The 21,441-nt window shown below is 41.8% G+C and overlaps 1 protein-coding gene across 1 annotated transcript in view; it reads right to left on the bottom strand.

Moving 5' to 3' along the window:
• The window catches only part of LOC102675330, a 23,296-nt gene extending 3,018 nt beyond the window's left edge, over positions 1–20,278 (bottom strand). The window contains exons 1-6 of the mRNA XM_006620352.2: positions 19,886–20,278; positions 15,338–15,651; positions 5,538–5,599; positions 963–1,165; positions 465–724; positions 3–157 (exon numbers count right to left, since the gene is read on the bottom strand). Of these exons, the coding sequence (XP_006620415.2) occupies positions 3–157; positions 465–724; positions 963–1,165; positions 5,538–5,599; positions 15,338–15,427 (770 nt within the window). The 5' untranslated portion in view covers positions 15,428–15,651; positions 19,886–20,278. The remainder of the gene's footprint in view (positions 1–2; positions 158–464; positions 725–962; positions 1,166–5,537; positions 5,600–15,337; positions 15,652–19,885) is intronic.
• Positions 20,279–21,441: the final 1,163 nt, after the last annotated feature.

Genomic DNA, 21,441 nt, shown 5'->3' with positions numbered 1-21,441 from the left:
GCTTCTCCGCCTGCCTCCATTTTCTCTTCTCCTCGCGCTTCGGAGTGGAGGAATCTCTGCTCGTGCGGCTGTTGGCGAATCTCTCGTACTCGTCGCTCTCGTAACACCTTCTCCCGGAAACCACGTCGCTCGGTATTATTCTCCCGGTTCCGTTAACCTGTAATCCCAAAATCCTTGGTATAGGCAACGAAGGAGATTTCTCTTCTACAAATTTGGAACCCTCTGATCGAAATCGAAGCGGGGATTTTTCATTTCGTCCGGATGGAAATTTCGGGAAAGGCTCTCGATCGGTTCGAGCGGAAAGAAGGAGAGAAAGTTGGATTTTATTTCGACGCGATCCGTAAATATTCCCTAATGTCGCGTCGATATTTGTTTCACAGATTTTCCACTGTTTGCCGAGTCGCGGCCAGGGTAAATATTCTCGCGGAATATCGAATCGCGGTGAATTTAGAACGCATACTCGCCTTGTGTTCGTAAATCTCCTTTGTCCTTTTCCCCTCGCAGTCCTCGTACGGCCTCGCCTTCTCTTCCGCCTCCTGCTCGTCCCCGCTGCTTTTCGGCGACCTCACCGACGAGTATAANGGCTCGTTCCCGGTCTCCGTCCGGTCCACGTTGGACGAGTTCTCCGTGCCCACCTCGTCCGGTTTAGGTGGCAAAGGCCTGCCCTTGTTCCGCTTTCGGCGTCTCGGCGGTGGAATCGGTGTCACGTCCTTTAGATTCGAACCTGATCGATTTCCAAGAATCGGTAACGGTAGTAGTCGAAAGTAAAGTTTCCGACATGCCCACCGCGTAATTTTTCTCTCTCTCTCTGTTCTAGTTAGAAAGAGGGATTCGGGAAACGGAGAGCGATGCAAGCGTGTTACACGGGTTATACTATGTTTATCGGGCGGCATGTCGGAACGAGCGTGTTCTCGTTAAGGATACAGGTTGCAATACGAGGTAACGATAAATTGCGAGCTTACAGCTGGACGTTGGGGTGGTGGCCGGATAGAGGTTCGTGTCGACGGTTAAATTGGTGAGCACCGAGGCCGCCCTCGGTGTGCTGGGAACTTCGAGGTTCACGTCGACCCAGTCGCTCGGATGAAAGGGCCTGTCCACGGAATCTATGCTTCTCCCTCTGGTCAGCGCTTCCCTTGGCGGCGAACCAGCGTACCCTATTTCGGAGCTGCAAATACATTCGTAACGATGTAACCGTCTTTGCGGGCCCGTCTCTCCGAAATTTCCGCGTTTCGAAAATTCCCGCCTCGAATTATTTGGCATCGTCGCCTCTATTACACGCTTACTCGCGAATGCATGCCGTGTTTCTTCGCGTCCCCCGGGCTATAACTCTTCCGGGGACGTCGCTGGAATTTCACCCCGTTCTTCTTCTTCTTCTCCTCCTCCTTCCAAACTTTCTTTTAACTCCTTCTCGCGAAAGAGGACGAAAATTCCATCGATTAACGTTTTTCTTCTCCTCCATTCGGATCGAAGATAAAAAGTAAAAATTTTCCCAACGAATTCTTCATATTTCAATTTCCATTTATTCTTCGCGATTGTTATCCCTATTTTTATTCGGGTGTATCTCGTACGAGAAAAAAAATCCCTTTCACTTTTCCTTTTTCACTTTTCCTTTCGTCCATTTAAAGATGCGCAACGAACACGCTTCGTATAGATCCAATCCAATCGTGAATCCTCCTAATAATCGAGCTATCAATTATTATTCTATTTCACTTTTTCGCCCCAAACCTGTTTTCGATAACGATAACTCGGCGAAATTTCGAATAGAATCGGTAAAAGTGTGAAAAGATTAGCAACTCGTTCGTACGTATCGCGCATTATTCCGCGAGCAATCGATATCGGATTTTCCATCGGTTGCCTGTTTCCCGCCATTACTAATGCACTTGACGGGGGACAATCGTAAAACCATTATAACGTGTACCGTTGTCGGCTGCTTTCGACGCCCGTTTCGTTTGGAGTTTTGGACGCCTATATCATCGTTGCCCCGATTTTTCGAATTCTCGCGTCTTCGCTTATTCGCGTAACGAAAAAATATCGCAATTTTTCGAGCAACGTTTCACTCTTTTTGCCATGCTTTATGCCTTTCGCGTGACTTTTTTAATTAAATCGATCGACTCGTAAAACTTGGAATCTCCCGGTTCGATGAATTATAGCGCGATTAATAAGCGGTTCGAAGAAGGAAGAATCCATCTGATGCGCATCCGCCGCTACTGTCGCTACTGTCGCTACTGTCGCTACGGTTACTTTGACAGTTGTGTGACCCGATCCGGTGAATTGGACGAGGACAATGGGAATGATGCATCGGTGATCCGAACACGCCGCTGCATAAATTAGATCCCGTACGAACCCGGCTTAACGGAGTGCATAAATAAAGTAGATGTACGTGTCGTTGGCTGTTGTATTCGATCCACCGAAATAAATCGTGCACGTTAAGTCGAATGGAAATCGACGTTCCAATTATTTTGGGAAAAATAGTGCCGCGGATTTATCGAATTTTGTTTTCGTTCCTCGTTTTAATCTGGATCGTTCTTTTTTTTTTTTTTTTTTTTTTTTTTTTTCATATGTAAAAATGCGAGATAAAAATTAGTAGGACGTCGTTTTTCGTTCCCCGAACAAAAATACGTGTAACGTATAATCTTATTCATCTATTCGACCCAGAACAAACCGTCGATTTTTATCTACATTTTTTACAATTCGTGCAAAACTCGATTCTCTCCGGCTCGATTTGAAAAATAGAAACACGGATCGATACCTGTAATAAAGAAAAATAACAGGAGGAGGAGGAGAGAAAAAAAAAAAAACGGCTGGAAAATTTTCATTCCATTTTCCTCGCCACTATCTTCGACTTACACTCACTGTTCTCGTTCGTGGAAAGGAGAAACGTAAAACGTCGATTTTCGCTGACTCGATCGAATAGCGAATCGGAATAGGAACTCGTCCAAATCGGGATCTTATTTTCGGGCACACCTGCGCGAGGCCTGTTCCATTGACCTTAAAAAGGTATCGCGATCGAAGGTGGCGTGGGTGGAAAAAGCAAAACCTAAACGCGACCCACGCCGCGGATCGTGTCGCCATACCTGAAACCCAAATGGGATGTTCCCAATATGGGAACAAAAAGTGTCACGCGATCTGATCTTAATTCGCGATAGCCCGCCACGATCCTGCCTCTCTCTCGCCTTTTTTCAACCGGAGTTACCTTTGTCCCGCGTTGAACAATTGGCAACGCGAACTGATATTTAGCGCAAAAAAAATGCACGATTTCGATAAGAACTCGTATACGAGATGACAGCAATTTGGATGTATTTATCGTCGTTTGAAAATTTCTTGGCGAAATTGTTTGGAACGATGTATCGGAGCGTTTCGAGATTAGGTTTCTGAAATTTGCGGAGAAAGGAGAAGAAACTCGGATTAATCGCGGGGATTCCTCGGAAATCGACGTTTAACGGGCCAACTTTACCCAACGGGATCGTCATTTCCTCGAATATTTCCGTGCGCGTAATCGGACTAGACGTCGAGCCAGTGGGGCTCGATTCGTTCCACTTTAAAACGGAGAATCCGCGAAAGCGGGGAGTGGAAAGAAAACAAGGGAAAAAAGAGTTGGAAAAAAAGGAGTGGAGGGAAGAAAATAGGATAAAACGAGGAGGAGAGAAATAACACGCTCGAATCGCGACGTAACCAACGAAACGGGGATTTAAAATCCCGCGAGCGATTTGCGAGCTTGTCCGCCGCGATTTTCTCCGTGTAAAACGGAGCACGCGCTTCGTTCGCGCCATGGGAAAAAGAAGAAAGAAAGAAAGAAAGAAAGAACAACCCTCCTCGTTGTTGGCTTTACCTCCTTGAACGTGTAAATTGTTTTCCAAGAGGAAAACTCGACCGCTTGAGAATCTTTCGAGGGAGAATGAAATTCCTTTTTTGTTTTCTTTTTTCTTTCTTCAATGGCTTTTCGCCGAACATCACGATGCGATAATTCTTTGATAATAATCCTGGTTCGGTTACATCGTAAGTCCATAGCTCGTAGCAGTCCATAGATACCGATGGATTAATCGGTTTAATCAAGTAAGACGAGTAGCCCGGATAATCGGCCTAGGGGAAATTACGAGTACGAGTGTTTTGTACACGGAATAAGCCGTTTACGCGACGGAAGATGGATTCCACCGTGTTGCACCGTGATTATATACATATTTTTTTCCTTCTCTGCAACAGTTTCGCGTTTAAATACGAAGAGAGAAAAGTAAAAATCGTCTCTCGATCTTTTCGATTTTTATCTTTTCGTTTTCGTGATTGAAATTCTTTCTTTCTTCCTTTTTCTTTAGACGCGCGTGGAATCGAGCATCCTTATCTCTTTCTCTGGAAGTAGATAGTCGAGACGATTCGAGATGAATGGTAAATCGATCTGTATCCGAACGTTGGACGAGAGTAACATTGGAGAATTATTTAAACGAAAAATATTTGGACGAGCGCGATTGTTTTTCACTTTTGCATCGGAAAACAGCAATTCGCTGTATATAATGTATATAATGTAGTCGTAAAATTTTTCGGAGAAACGATTTTCTAATTTTTGCAACGTCGATTACAGAGTAATATCTTACGAACGAGTCATCGAGAATCGACCCTGCTTTTCAAACTGTGCCTAATATTTTTTTAATCAGATCCAACACATCTCGAACGAAGTTGGGTTAATTTCAAGAGAAAATATTGACGGCAAATATTGAAGTTATCGGTATACGCATAAACGGTGAAACATTTGCATCGCAGGCGGCCGACTTTTTCGAGGATAATTATTTCGAATGTAATATTTTCGAAGAATCGAGAGAAAAAGAGTTACGGGTAAAATTCCGCGATAAAAAGTGTTTCAAATAAATGATAACCTATGAATCGTAACGATGACTATTTGTCGGGAAAAAGTGCATCGAGGTACTCTCTTTCCGTGTCGCGAAAGGACACTCGACGAAGAAACAGTTGGAGCGCGACCCTCGTCTCGAGGCCACGAAATTAGTTACGCTCACGAATTATCGTGGAGGGTGATCGATAAGAGCGGGAAACCGTCCCTAATTAGCCGAGACGCGTGTTTCGACCCGTGAACGTAATTTCTCTGCGTTGTACCGCGAGCGCGACGGTAATTTAAGACGTGACGCGGCTAATTGGTCAATATTTGATTTTGAATTTCCCTAGGAAATTGGAGGCTAATTCGAATCGAGTTAAGATTTATTTCGATTATTTTCGTCATTGGAACGAACGAGAGTTGGGTGGAAAGGAATGGATAAAGGACGATCGTCGGATGAAACGCGATCCGAAATGAAAGGACGGAATTAATGGAGAAGGAAGCTATTCGGGATTCTTATTATCTCGACTCGTACGTCGTCCGCGACGTTATTAACAGCTGGTGCGATTCTAGGTCCGTGGAACGGGCAACTTTCCAACGTGCCGCCTCTTAAAAACGGACACTTAAATCCTGCAACGTGCCACCGATAAAACCCCGTTCCGTTTAATTGCACGCGCATTCGTTATACCGTTTATTACAACCGCGCCGCTTAACCCACCTTGTCACTCTTTGCGTCCCACCGCCCAACACCGATCCCTCTTCCTTCAAGCTGGGGTAGATCTGAAACACGAAACATGGATCGTTGAAAGAAATTTCCCCGTCTAAAATCAAGGATGGCGAAATCTTGCCAAATAATATACGTATATACGTATATATAGAGAGAGAGAGAGCTCGAAAAATGTGTCTCTCCGATTCCTGTGTACACATAAACGTATTTCGAACGAGGAGAAGGAGCTCGTGTAATTTTCTTCCGTGTCGTTGCGTTTAAAATATTCCCCGCTTACATCAGCTTCTTCTCCTTTCCCATTTGATTGTAACGCTGATCCGTATGCGCCTCTATGTACTCGATCGCCTGTTTAAATCCTCCGTAGACGAGTCATTAACGAGACGAATGGTCGATCTGGAATCGATCGAGCTAATTGTTTCGTTCTTCTATCCCCTTCTAATTGTAGAATTGGATTATCTTTGAATATCCTCGTTCGATATCATTTTTCCACCAGGATTATTAGATTTCTCGAATAATTCATTTCGTTCACGGAGGAGATACACGAAGGAGCGATTCGGATCGTTAACCTTATTCGGTTAATAGAGAGAGAGAGAGAGAGAGGGGATAATAAAATATAATATTATATAATGTTTCGAAGGGAGAAGAAGGGAGAAGGAGAGAAACGGGACGAAATGAGAATCGGCGGCGCGGTGAATTTCGCGACAGGTTATACGGGGAGGAGGGGAGTGGTTTAAAATTGAAATGATCCGTGTCCGTCAATGCCACCTGTAAGTCGAATTTAATTTGGCCCCCGAGGCGGAACAAGCGTCGCTTGGAGATTTAATTTTTCCACGTTTGTTGGGGAGAGGAGGAGGACGCACGCGTGAAGGAATCAATTTTTGCGGGACAATGGCCGGAATTATATTCATACCGTGGCGTATTCCCCGCCGGGCTGAATATTTCAAAGTCTCGCGCCATCGGCAATAACCGTATCTTTCACGCAACGTCGACGCTGAACTATCGAGCTGCTTTCCGTTTTTATGGGCCGCGATCGACTCTTTACGATCAACTTGCCCCGCGCAAAATCGAGCCGAATTACATTCGTGGAACGAAGAGGGGAAGGGAGGAGGAATCGTTGTTATTAACACTCCACCCAATCGAATTTATATTCGATTCGATTCCATCGAATCTTCTCTATCTCTGATAACGCTTTTCCCCTCTTCTACCGTAAAATATATTATAAATAAATTCCGATGTTGTTTATCGCCGAGCATCGAAATCGCAAAGAAGTTGTTCTCGAAAGAGGAGGGAAAATTCAAAGGCGAAGTACTTTTTTATTCCAGCGTGAAAAAATATATATAGATATACAGTCTGCCGAGCGTGTCTCCTCGATTGCCTTCTCCGAGCCGTTTGAAACCGGAAGGCTCGTCTCGCAGCCGTGTGCACCGGATGACGAGATAGAATGAAGTTGCGTTCGATCGCTCCTCGGTCGAGGCGATTGTGCAATCGCTGTGGCACACGCAACCGAGTCGCACAACCGGGTTGCGTGATTCTCCTTTGTGTGTTGGGCGAACGATTCGTTCGCAGGTGTCGATCGTTTAAAAATATTTCTTCGATTTCCACTTTCCGCCAAAGAGCGGATAAAAGACAATCGCATAGTCGAAAGTATATCATGGAAAAGGGGGAAAAGTTTGGAGAAATATATTTTTTTTTTTACCCGTGCGCATAATTGCCATCATTTATGCGAATTCCTCCAGGAATTTCTACACGTGTCGTTTCACGGTTTACATTGCAAATTCGTCTCGGAGAAGTTGTTTCGGCCCGACACGTTCGGCCCGATGCAAAAGTTGTTTCCGCTGATTAAATTACCGCGTCAGTTGTCTCCAGGATCGGGCGCGTTTGTTTCGTTCTCCTCTCTGCAGAGAGATCGCTCGATGCACAATTATAACGTGAAAAAAAAAATAAATAAGTGAATTTGTTTCCAACACACGCGTGTTAATGAGTTCTATCTCTATTCTTGAAATCTCTATTTCTTGAAATCGTAGAAATACGGAAATCTAAATGAATTATTGTGAAATGTTGCAAAATGCATCTCTACATCGTAAATTAAATTACCGGTTTAATTAAAAGTATATATTAATTAAATCGCTATGTAATTCCAATTTGATATAAATTTTATAATTTTTAATCAATGACTGTTAATTAACTGTCGGATAAAACAACTCGGAAGAAGATTTCGAATAATTTTCTTTTTTTCTAACAGAAATAGAAACGTAACAAGGGTGACGTGATCTCGATGTAATAAAAGATATCGCCGCCAAAGTGGAAAGATGATAAAATTGATGAAAAAAGAAAAAGAAGAAAAAAAGATTCGGGATGAACGTTGGATGCGATCGATAGGATCGATGGGAAAGGATTATTTCTCGGAGACGTGGCATTGTCACGGACAACGTCGTAGCTGGAATTCCAACACGAGCGATATTCCACGTTTCGCTTTAGTTACCGCTTCGGTTATACGCGTTTCCAGTGGGAACTGGCTGGATACTTTAAGGCTCGAACAACTACTACTACACGACGCTCAAACGTTCAAAAGCGATAAGTCGTTCGCCCGTAAAACTTTATTATTTATAGAGAACCGTGAAGAAATTGTAAAACAGCTACCTTGGGGATCGTAAAATCGTTGAATGATATCGAACGATTGTCCTATTCTTTGATCTTATCTTTTTACGATTAGCGTCGTTAATTTCGATCGAATAATTATTCGTCATTAATCATCGATAATTAGAATTTCTAGAAAACGTTTTATCCAATCGTTATCCTATTATTCTCGAAAGAGAAATTGATTTTTCCTTTTTATCACGAATAAATTCGGTGTACTGAATTTCAAACAATAAGATAAGTTTCCTCGAATAGAAACGATGCGTCGTGAATCGTGTCTGAAATTTATCTCGTTTCCTTCGCTTCGAGCCATAACGTTCAAAGTCGCATACTTGCTTGCTTGCTTGCTTACTTACTTACTTACTTACTTGTCGTAAATAGAGAACGTAAGTAACATTGCGACGTGTTGTCGCAGGTTGAAAAGCAATTTTATTATTAAGCCAACACGAGAATACTATTACCTTGCTGCCTGTATAAACCTTGCTTTACGTAATCTTTTCTCGATGAAAGAATCGACTTACCTATCGACCCGAATTTAACTCGATTTAACGCTCGATAAATTCGATATCTAACGATTTGGGGGGAGGAGGGATATTTTTAAAGATTCCCGTAAAGACTCGCGATGATTTCGAGAAAAATGAAATCGCGTAACAATTTTCTCCAAAGGACGAAGTTAAGATCAACGTTGTCGCTACAATTTTTGTCTCCCCATTCGATTCGAGATTATTTTTTCATACACTTCCGTGCGATGCGCATCGATGCAATCTCGCTATTAGGTGCACAAACTTGTCGTTGAGCTAGTCTAACACAATCGTAAGTTACGACCGTATCGGATCGAAGTTATCGTTAAACCAACCATCGACTTTGGTAGGAAGAAAATTGTTTCGAAGAAATATACAAATGTTCGTTGCATGAATATAAATCGAAGATAGCTTCGTGCTCGCATTCTTAAAATTTAAAAAACCGACGAAGATCGGTTTCGGTTCAAGTTCAATGATCTGTGTGTGCAACAAAGGCAACATCTGTCATTTTGTACAGATTTATGCAATAAAAGAATGCATCGAGTAAATATCAATTTCGACGTTTCCGTTCCGGTCAAAGCGCATCAAAAGATGATATTCCAATGTAATATATAGTATATCTTTTCTTTTTTATTTTTCTAAGTAAAATCGTAAAATAGAGAATTCTAAAAGAGATCCGAGTAAATATTTCAATTATGAAAATTGAGTGTCTGTTTACATTGTGTATGATAGACTAAAAAAATGGAATTCTTTTAGAAAAGAAGGAAGAGAGATCGTAGAAAGTTGATGGAAATGGAATTTCGGAATCGATAAAGATTTGCTACGTCACAATTAATATTAAACTTGTTGGAATGATTGGTTATGGACGTGAAAATGAGAGTAAATCACGCTCTCTCGATTACGAAATATCACACGATGTTCTAGGCGTCTAGATCGCGTCTAGTATCTCGCTTTGAAAGGAAATACTCTCAATACCGCGTATATATACTTGATATCGCAGGAGAAAAAAAAAAATTTTCAACGCGCTCGTTGAAAAGCGCTTGGGGTATAAATACATAGACGTCGTATTTACAGTCGAATCTGCATCAAAAAGGTACTACACGGTCGCGAAAAGAAGGCGGTGTTCCCAGAATAAGCTCGAGAAATCGAATCTTTCTCTTTGAAAATTTTAATAAGAACGAGACGGTACATGGATTTGACAGGCACATTATATTAATTATATTTACATTTGAAACATTAACAATATTGCTGGTATAATTCCATAGGTAACGTGGTTCCATAGGTGACCGGACGTGGAACGTTAAGCAATGATATTTACGATCCCAATTAACACCGCGTTATCGATGTTGTACTAATGAGCTGAACGAGGTCGAATCTCGATAGATCTGTCGGGCGCAATGAGGACGCGATCCTCGTCAATATTATATTCCAACTGTACGCGAGTATAACAATTCACGAGAGATGATGTCATCGTGACAAATCGAACCTTTCCAAATTTTATTTTCGTCGATAAAGTCCAACTGTGTTTCTTGTTACATTTTGTAGATGTTGCGTAAAAAGATAACCACCTTGTACGCGAATTCGATAAGAATCGTCATCAACGAGATATAAAATATAATAATCGTTTAACAGTTATATATTATAAATATAAAAGGTAGAGAATATCGTATTTTTCTTATAGCGTCTATTATAATTTATCTCGTTGATCGCTGTACGAGCAGAACAGGATAAATTTTCTTGGCGTTACACGCGAGAGGAATGTTATATCGAGAGCGAACGATTTAATGAATACAAATCATCGGATCGTTCATTAACGATTGCTAATTACGTTGAAAGGCTTTGAATAACTCGGTTACGTCAACCGTAAGTAATTACGGTTAACTAGCTAGATCGTGGTAAATTAATCTCCCTTTCCTCGTTGGGCTTTCAATTTTTATTTTTATTTTTTTCAATTTTATACGAGATGTAGAAATTTTGATTCGTATTCGTTTCCTTCCGAGGTTTCCTCTCGTAAATTCTAATTTACATGTCAAAGAAGAATTCGTGAACGGAATACTCGAAACAAGAGGTTGAATCCTTGGAAAGGACGGATGACGAGTCGCGAATAACAAATTCAAAAATCATTTCGATGAGAGATGACGAAACAAATTTTCAGAAATCTAAAATATACCCTCGATCGTAACAATTGTAATAATTATCTCGAGAATCCAATCCAAATGAATTTATTCTCTTGGAAAAATTTGAAAATCAAGCGAGAGGCAAAGTCGGAAAAGTGGAACGCGAGGAGATATTTCGACTTGCCGTTTCTCCTTTAAACGAAGTGTTCGCGCAACGTTTTGAAACGTGACACGTCGTTTGGATAAGGTGGGAACGATAACGCGTTGACGCACCTCGAAGCGATCGACCGGCAATCTCGCACGATGTGTACGTAACGGAGAATCGTGAAAACTGTTCAATTCCATTGGAATTGTGCTTTTATTTTTTTCAACGGTCGCGGATAATTGTTAATTTTTCGGAAGCAATCGATTGGAAAGATTTAAACGTTTGGAACGTTGCGAAAGGAATATTATCGGGCGAAAAAGATTGCTTCGTTTTTAAATTTTGAATCGTGACCGGAAGTTTTGTCAAGGACGTGATCGAACGAAGAGAGAAATATCGGCGAACGTTACCGTTTTAATTTTCTTACCGAGCGCGTAATTAACATTTAACGCGATTTAATATTTTTCCACTCCTGCGTGCAACATCTGTTGAGCAGCGTTAAGTGCGAATTACATAAGAATGAGTAATGACTGCAATAGGCCGTGGCGCGTCGAAAACAGTCGTTGAAACGATAGTCGCTAAAAATACTCGTTTATTGAATCGATTTGTCGTTAAGACGAGAACTATCCGTCGAACGATTACGTACGATTACGAAGGAAATCTTTGGATTTCATGGATGTTTTCGTTTAATTCGATGATCTTTTTTTTTTCTTTTTTTTTTTTTTTTTTTTTTTTTTTTTTTATATGGTTATACAATAACGTAATTACGCAGTTTGTTTTTTTCATCATCCTACGATCGAAGTCGTTCGAAGTCGTTCGAAGTAAATACAATTAACGCGTGAATATAAATGTAAATATAATTATCCACTTATCGTTCTATTATTTTTTTACTTATATTATGAGCGATCTTACCGATTTAATGAATATTTAAAATATCGGTTGAAATTAAAAAAAAGGAAAAAAAAGGATTTTTAACGCAAAATCTTATCGCGAAAGATATACGAGAGCGGAAGATGTAGGAGATATTTATTGGAAAATATTTTCTTTAAAGATAGAAAGAGATTAGGAGAAAAGTTGGGGCGTAATGTAAAATGATCGAGTATCGCGATACTTATCCGAGCGAACCACATAATCTTAGTAAAAAGTAATTAAGTACTCGACTAACAAGTACCTAGTACGCGTTAAATTATCATTTCAAATAAAAAAGGAAAAATTGCACGACATCCAGCGCGAAATCCCCGACCATAAAAAATAATCAAATTCATAACAGCTCGACGTAAAACAGGATTTCGTCCGTTTCCTCCGCCGAGAACGTTTGTTAGAGATAATTAATCTCGAAGGTGCACCGCGAGAAGGCGGGAAATTCGTCGAGAGAGTGGATGACGCGAGTAGAAACTTTGCTCGCAGTCAGAAGGAAAAAAAAAAAAAAAAAGAAAAAATTGGCCAATAAACATGCGCCGGCCTCGATTTTTCCTTCTTGGTCGTCGGATGTTGCGCAACCGTAAATCCTTGACGCGAGCAGCGTTTTTTCATCTACCACACCGAACTTGCCGTTCTGCATCTAATCGGTCCTGCGCGCAGACAATGAATCATCTACCTATCGATCATCATCTGTTGTTTCTTTTTTTCTTTTTTTCTTTTTTTCTTTTCGTCCAGTTTGTGCCAGTTTCGAGAAAATATTAAACTCGTGTTTCGACGGATCGAAGCCTCGCTTCTACGAACGAATCGGATTATCGGAAATATCATGGATGGTAATCGCGAAATTTTTCTAATTAATTTTTCTAATTGAATCTCACTTGTGAAATTGTTTTAGGATGGATTTTGAAAGTGTCACGTACCACGAAATATACGTATGAATATATGTGTATTAAACATTCTATTTATATTCACGACTGGTCAAAGTGTTTTATGGTCGCTCGTGAAGATAAAGACAATGGGAGAAAGGATGTTTTGTTAAGAAAATGTAGATAAATTGTAAATAAAGATATCCTTTTCCAACTCGTATTCGAAGAGAAAGAAACGTGTACTCTCTGTCTGGAAGGAGCGGGAAAAAAAAGTGCGATAAGAGAAAAAATCGGAAATCGAAGAAATGAGTTTTGAGAGAAAACATTTTGTGAAATTGTTACATTCATATCTGATGTAGAAAATTGGGACGATCGTGGGCCGTTTGGAGGTAAGACAAAGGTGGAAAAAAATATCAGGGAAACAATAGCAGTATGGTAACGGGAGTTTAACGTTTTGCGAGGGGAAAGTAATTACCAAGTATCGCGACGTGGTGGTAACCCGTGGCGTGCATTACACGGGCTTTAAGCGATGAGATAACCTGCCTTTCGCGATTAAAAGGTGCATTGTATTCCTCGTTGTTTGCATTTTCTTTCGTTCGACGAAAATGAGTTTTTCTTTTTTTTCTCGGTCGAACTCGTCCAACAATTTCACCGCGAAAATTTCCATTGTTTCTCTTGCTTATCCAATCGAGTAAAAAAAAATAAATGAAAATACACGAGCGGGAATAAAACGAGCAGATTCCGTACAAAATTTATTATATAAATAAAGAAGCGGGGAGAAAATGTAGGCGAAGGAAAGGAGAATTTGAAGGAATATTAAAAATCGTTTTCGATCGGCGACGAGGAAACGAAGAGAAAAGACCAAAGTATTGTCACTAATCGTGATACGGTGCGTATACGTAGGATGGACAAAAAAGAAATCGCGAATGGAACGCGATTGAATCGGAACGAGTCGCGCGTGAAACACCCACTGGACTGTGTAAAACGCGGATTGTGTTTTACGTAACCAACGAGAGTGAGAAAAAGAGTCGTTTCGTCCCCGTTATTGAAAAAAAAAAAAAGGAAAATAACCAAACGATCATCGCATGCGAAAGAAAAAAAGAAAAAAAAGACGAGTTTTATAATCCTTAAAGTCGATGATGATAATAATCGAAACGATACACGCGATAATTATCGATCGATCGACCGATTGTCGACGACGATAATGAATCGATTCGTTATTTCCGCTATTGAACGCTTAATTGGCTGTAGAAAACTACTGGTCGAATATATAAAACATATACGGATCTTGGAAGATAGAGACGAATCGAAAACGATATTTCTTCCGCTGTATAACGGATAGATTGTACACTTTTGAAAAAACGTGGAAACGAGACGATAGACTCGTTGGACTGGTAGGAAAAACGGCTCGTACGTAGTTTTTGCGAGTGTGTATACGGTGGAACGAGGAGGGAGGGAGGATCACTCGGTTAATTAGCAATTACACACGTATCTGCGTGTCTGGGATTCGAAATTAGAGCGGCGTGGCGCGACGCGGCGTTTCCGAGTCCGATGCACCATGATAAATCCATGTCACGCGTGCACGCGCAACCGTGGCCGACGTGCGCGCGCGATATAATCAGTTATTTAAATTGCCAATACCGTCAAGTATCGACGTAACAAACTAGTTTTGGAGGAAGCTCCGTTCCACGTCCGTTACCGGACGATAAAGTGATTAAACGCAATAGGGAGTTGAGAGGTGGATGAAGCGCGATCTACTTGCTCAAGTTTGACCGTCCGATCAAATTTTCATGGGTCTTTTAAAGTAATATATCGGCGTAACTTGTTCCATCTCGGGAGGAAATCAAATTCGATTTGTGCTTCGATACATTTCGATCGTTATCGAAACATCATTCGTACAAGAATTTTTTACTCGGCTAGTGAAAGCGCTTTAAAGCGAACGTTCAAATCGTTTAAAGTTGATATTAAGAAGAGAATTTTTATACGAACTAACGACATTAAATGTAATAACACTGACTTTGAAAAAATATAATTCGAAAGATTGGAATGATAAGGCGTTATCAGAAAATCTTACTCGAAGGAGGAATTGCGTTTTCTATTTATTTTCAGCTTAATTTGAAATATTTCGTGGTATTATCTATTTTATCGTGTTCGGTAAAATATTTCAGAACGAGAAACGCAGAAATAGTGGGAATAACTCGTACCTATATATTTTTCGCGTCACTCGAATTTCCTCTCTTCATTAATCATTTTCTTTTCGAGCGAATTAGCGTATCATAGTCAAACAGTTGTACCAAATTCACGTAGTTAACAACGTAATTTAACGTAACAACTCGTTAAAATATTTTTCTTGTTTTTACGTCTCTCGTTCGACCAGGAAAGTAGGTCGCGCATGTTACGATGCGCCCTGTATTCCCTGTAGGAACTGATATTTTTCGCTTGATTCTATCTTCCTGTTTCCATTTTTTTTTTTTTTTAACCGGTATATTTTCATTCAATTAAATCACTCATCGATACATCATCCGTTTCAGCGTATAAATAAACGTAGCAAGAAGGATGGATGTAAAGGATGGAATATTTATCGACATACCCGATGCGCGCAACGTACGAAGACTCGATCCAGAGGAGACTTGGAGTCCTGTGCCTTCGAGGTCTTCTCCTTGCACCAAGCTTGTCCCATTTTTCTTTCTGTCCGGCTATTATCTCGACCGTTTCTCCCGCCACGTGGTGGTCTTCTCTTCTTCTTCCTCTCCTTCTCCCTGTTTCTTTCTCTCACCGATAAGGCTGGATAATGTAGGCCATCTTAAGACCCGTTCCTCGTGACCTGCCGCAACCAACACGCTTCTCTCGCCTCTCTTTTTGCCAGCGCGCGAGTAAGCCGATGTAACGAGGCGTCGTTCGTCGCTGAAAAATTTCACAAATCCATCATTTTTCGCCCGACATTTCCTTGGATCGATATACCATACGAAGAGAGATTGTTAAAACTCTAATTTTTTCCCTTATCCTTGTTTTGAAGGATAATTGTTTCCCTCCTTGTTCGATTTCTCGGAATTTTGAACGAAAAGAAGAATAATTCCTACAACGATGTATCGATGTATCGAAGGCTAATGACTCGAACCAATTACGCGTGTTATAGTCCATCCAAAATCGATTGACCTCAAGGTCACCGCCCTATCCAAGAATCAGCTCACGACTAATCTCTAAGCCTGGAAGCTTAACTCGGACAATACTGATCTATGGTATTTGAGCGGTAATGTATGGATCCCCGTGATATCGCGGAGAACACGATTTACTGCTTTGAGAGGTTTGGAGAACACGTGCGAGGATACGATGCTTTTCGTCTTAATGGATTACTCCGAGTGGAGAATTATTTTCTTCTTCGTGTTCTCGAGAAAGAGAGAGAAACTTACGCTTATCGTCGGATCTTGGAATGGAAATTAAAACTTGGACTATTCGTCGTGGATTCTTTTCTTACTCGAGAAGAATTCCTCAACGATTCCTCCGATCTAATCAATCGTTTAAAATTTTCCATCGCGAAAATATGCGAACAACGTGGAACGCGTCTGGATTTAAATATAATACACTATAATACACTATATGTAACACACGTGCACACACCCAGGTATTGGAACGAGACGCGCGCGTTCGATCTTTTCTCGGACGAGTGACCTTCTATCCACAATGATCGTCCGAAGAATGTTAGAACACACCTTTTAACGGTACATCGGCAAGTCCAGCCTATGTCGTCACTGCACCAATCTCTCCTTGTTTCAACAATTTTCCAGCGTCACAGTTTTATATCCGAAACGTGGTGAGATTTCGGATTCGGTAGAATGAAAAATGAGGAAAGAACGGGCGTGAAATGGCGACTGTTTAAACGATCGACCGGTAATGTAAATCATCCGTGCCTGTTGTGGAAAGTGGCAGCAACGACGTGAACACTCGACGAATCGCGGGCAACGAATACGCGAATTCATAATGCTGCTACGCGATTCCCAGTCATTCCCCTCTGCGTTGTAATGGAAAACAGTCCGGCCTCTGCATTCACGTCCATTTAAGCTAATTCTCTTTGCGTTACGATGCTGTATATCTAGATCACGAGCTACTTTGTACGTGTAAACTTCTCGTTAAACCTTCGTAAAAGGATTTTTATTCACGAGGGAACGTTCATTGGAATTTCTTATTTCGATGAGAGTAATATAATATAATTGTACGGACACGGCGTTATCTCTTCAAGTTTTCCACGTCGTGTTTTTTTGGAAATTTTATCGAAATTGACGATAAAAAGCGATTGTTTCTCGATTCGTTATTTTCCGCGTAAGGTATTCCGCCGTATTATACGTATATGAAAACTTTCACCGGTCGAGGAATTCGAAAATCCTGATGGAGGATCGCATCGATCACTCGACTACGAATCTTTCTCGATTTCTCGCGACGATCGATTATTAAGATCGTAACGCAAGAAGATTATTACACGTACGATACGAAAGTTAGAAAGGAAAATGGAATCGGTTTTGCGTAGCAACGTCCTCCTCGCCATGAATGGACGGGCAAATGGGAACAGGCGCGCGCGTGGAACAACACCTACGACAACGCGGTGTGGTCGCGTCACCGCCTGTTCTCGAGAATCGGTGAATAAGCGTGCGATCGTGTGCAACGTATAATCGCATTATTATATACGCGACTCTTGTTTCTTGCTTTTTCACTGTTCTCCGCTCGTTATTTATCAATGTCATCGGATCCTCACGTTTCGTCGGTCATCGTTTAACGCGTCGTTAACGTATAGTGTCATCTAATAATATACGATTATCGATGCTCTATTAACTCTTTATATACGTCGCGTAATTTCAAATTGGCAAGGCGGACAGTCGGCTCTTTTAAAACTTGTCGTTTCGCTCGTTATTTTTCCATTATATTATAGCATATAATAGCTATATATATATATACATATATATATACGAACCACATAAGAGAGAAAGTGTGGACGAATCGCGTGACGCGTAGCTCGACATTCGAGTATTCCGTGAAATTGGAAACGTTTAACTGCGCGTTGCGTTATCCTACGTCGTGTTCCAGTTTTTCTTCAAAGTGGACGTTATCGCGAAGACCAACTGTCGAAGCAACGTTCCGGACAGCGAATAGAGAGTTGAACGTTGCGCCATCTTGGCTTTAACTCGGCGAGGGACCATGCAAATCGGTCGGAATCGTATACCTTCGTACATACGTCAAAAATTTTCGATTTCGCCGTAATCGTAAAATCCGGAATCGAATTAAAATTCTAATCTTTATTTAACGTTTTTTAACGCGATTCTCTAAACGAGAATATAAAGCATATTTTAGTAGCTAGTTTAAATTTATGCACGTTCCGCAAAATAGGAGTTTACGGTCGGGTATTTAACATGGAGATAATTTAGAAATATTGCAAGGAAACTACGCATTGTTGAAATGCAAAAGAGTCGAAGGTACGTTTAATTACGAAATATCGCGCAATTTCCCTTAAACGTACGAATTTTACGTGGAGAGATCGCGCTCCTCTTCGCCGTCCCCGTACTTTCTTAACCTTTATCGGAAATCACGTTTCGACTTTACGGTTATGCAAAAGTTGATAGCCTCTTCCTTGTCTCTTAAACCACCTTGTAGTGTGCATATATGTACGTGTGTACACCGGCACGAAGCGAAAAGACACGAAGAGAGTAAACGTAAATTAAACACACGCGAACGAGGCGAATTATCGGAAGGTTTCACCGCGGTTGTGGTGTGCGCGGCACGCGTGGGTGCATTTGCGATTACACGAGAATCGCGATAAACGAGAAAGGAGGAAAGAAGGGACGCCGCGCGACTCGTAACTTTCTAACTTGGTCCGAATCGTGAATCGAGAGTTTACACCTGTGCCTCGGGGACAATGGAAAAGAAGGAACCGAGCGGTATTTTTGATACCTAAGCGACCAGTGTGTTACGCAATAATCGTGACTCGTAGCGGGACGCGTCGAGCCGTGATCTCGTCATCGTTCCGCGAAAAGGTCGTAAAAATTTTATGGAAAATATGCTCAAAATACCGAAATGCTCGGAATGGAAACGAGGTTACTTGAACTTTGCCGTGTGCAATTACGGATTAACAGCGGAATGAAAAATTATCCTCCGAAAAATGCGAATGTAATTCGAACCAACTTGAGTTGAGACTTTGATTGACACGTAATTGAAGAATTTTGCGAAACTATATTGAAGATGATGCGCATTACGGAAGAAACTAAAAATAACATAGTCAAAGTGGAGATCCAAGTCGTAACGAGATTACGTACGCGCGTGTGTATCAGGTTTTAGAATTCGTATCGATGGAATATTTGTTCAAACGCCTTGACACGCCTAGAGTTTCGACCATTATAATACGCGCGATACGGTATATGGAATGGAGAGAAACGAAGTTTTACAGCCATCGGACAATTCGAAACGGAATGCGAGCCACGCCTTTTTGTAAAAAATATTTTGTCACGGATAAACGGGAAACGAGTGATAAACGAGTTTCAAAAATTCGAACGAACGCGTGTAAATTCAAAATAACTATTTTTACTATCCTCTTCTACTACTCTGATAAATGCCGTCCGTTCGAAAAGGCCTCCAATTCTCGGATTCTCAAATTCAATACTATATAATCCATAAGTAGAAATATTAACCGTGCCAGGAAAAATCCATAAATCGAATCTTAATAAACTCAAGCCAACAATATCTTTTTCCATCCGATCGTAAATATTATTGGTAATAAATGGTAGGAAGGTACGACTTAAATGTCGTATCGTATCCCATAACTATAAATCGTACATCCTGAAAAGGTTGAAGTGTAGTACACAACATTACCATACCTGGATTCGAACGTTACCGTGATATCCGTAGCGATAAATACGATAAAATTTCGGAAAACGGTCGTTGGAAACAGAAGAGAACGTTGGCTGGCCGCAACAGCCTGCTCCCTCGTGAATTCAAGTTCACGAAGCGAGAGCAGAGATAAAGTGTCGAACGAACCTGACACCGGGACACTCGGTCAATCCGAACGGAATTCGATCACGGACAAGCTTGGAAAGTTGCGCGCAAACTTGTCTCAACGTTTCCAGAGTTGAGATGGCTCTCGTACGAGCGCACGTACCTCTCTCTCTCTCTCTTCCTCGTGCGGGTGGAGAAGCTGGCAATTTCACTCGGTAAATGTGGAAATTCCTTTGCTCCGACGAAACGACGCTTCGGCTCTCGGTCGATCGTATTCTTTGGAACGTATCGATCGAATCATGGGATCGGCGAGACGATGGCGATGTTCAGACGAGAGAAACGCGCGCGCGCGCAGCTGGGTGGCTGGCTGCAGGGCAACTGGTACCGTACTGGTACCAGTCGGTCAGACGTACGGCACCGTGAGTACGCGGACGCGATGCACGATGCCGGACAGGTTGTGTGTATCGTTGGGCGTAGATGGTCAGGTGGTATGCGGCCATAGCGAGCTGCGCCGCGACACTGTGGACCCGGCTTTAAACCTTTCTAACCGCAGCCTCCGCTCTATACCGCATCGCACGATCGTCGTATCCTCGTCGCCGTTGAAGAAATCTCCACGCTCGCCCACCTCCACTATTCTTCTCCTTTTCGCTATCCTCTCCTTTCCTCGTGTCCCCTTCTCCTCCTACGGAAAAGGATCCGATGGAAGGGGCTGAATTAATGGTTAGCAGGAATCCGACTCAGGTGTGCCCGAGTTTCTTCTCTCTCTCTCTGTCTTCTCCTTCGGGGAGAGAGACCTTTTGTCCCGTTCCCCCGATACTCGTTTTTGGAATTTTCATTCTTAAGTTTACCGTAATGGAATTGATGTTTCTCTCAAGAGGAGAAATTTATTTTAAACTGTTTTTTTAAAATTGCCCGATTGTGTCGTATCGTACTTAAAAGATGACGTGTTTTCAGCTGTTGCGAGAGAGAAAAGAAAATAATTAATCAAATTAGAAATTACGTCTGACTACGGTTTACGTTGTGGGAAAATTAATTGGGAAACGAACACGAGTGTAATTTCTCACGTATCCCAAAAATAAACGCTGCGATTAAATGCGCATGGAAGAAGGAGCATGGTGAAAGAAGCATTTCAGAAATGCACGTTCGCATTAGCAGCGCTCCATCTTCGTAATTATCTCGTCCGCTTGAAGAAGGTCCCGCACACAGATGCACGGCCCGTGACGCTTAAGGGCAATTAACGCGACGTTAGCGGCCCCTCTTAAGTGCCGTGGAATCGGTTTCGACTCAGGTATATTCGTAGGGTCTGTTAATCGCCCGAAACATCGTCGACCTATCCGAAAAGGTGTGTTGCGGTGGTTGGTCGAGAAAATGGAATCCCTCAGCGTGGTATTTTCCATCCAACGTTTCGGCTGCTTTTCCGCCTATAAATAGCCACACCCCGGTCGAGAGACCAGTCCGTCAACTCGACCGAGTCGATCAGTTTGTTCGTACCTTCGAAATTATCCGATTCGAATAAAAAATCTTGTTCTCGAGAATTATTCTCGTCGTTGGAGACGATGTTCCTCGCGATGAAGATTCTTTCGTCCTTGTTGGCAGTGGGAATATTTTGGAACGTTGACGCGGTGGATCTGCATCGATTTTTCTGGCCTGGATATCAACACCATAAGCCGCAGGAGGAGATACGCGTGATAGAGATCGTTCGATGGCACCAACCGATTT

This window comes from Apis dorsata, unplaced genomic scaffold (genome assembly GCF_000469605.1).
Source record: "Apis dorsata unplaced genomic scaffold, Apis dorsata 1.3 scaffold_506, whole genome shotgun sequence".
In the NCBI taxonomy this organism is placed as follows: Eukaryota; Metazoa; Arthropoda; class Insecta; order Hymenoptera; family Apidae; genus Apis; species Apis dorsata.
The sequence above is the reverse complement of the archived record's forward strand: the minus strand, read 5'-3'. Positions and strand labels throughout refer to the sequence as shown.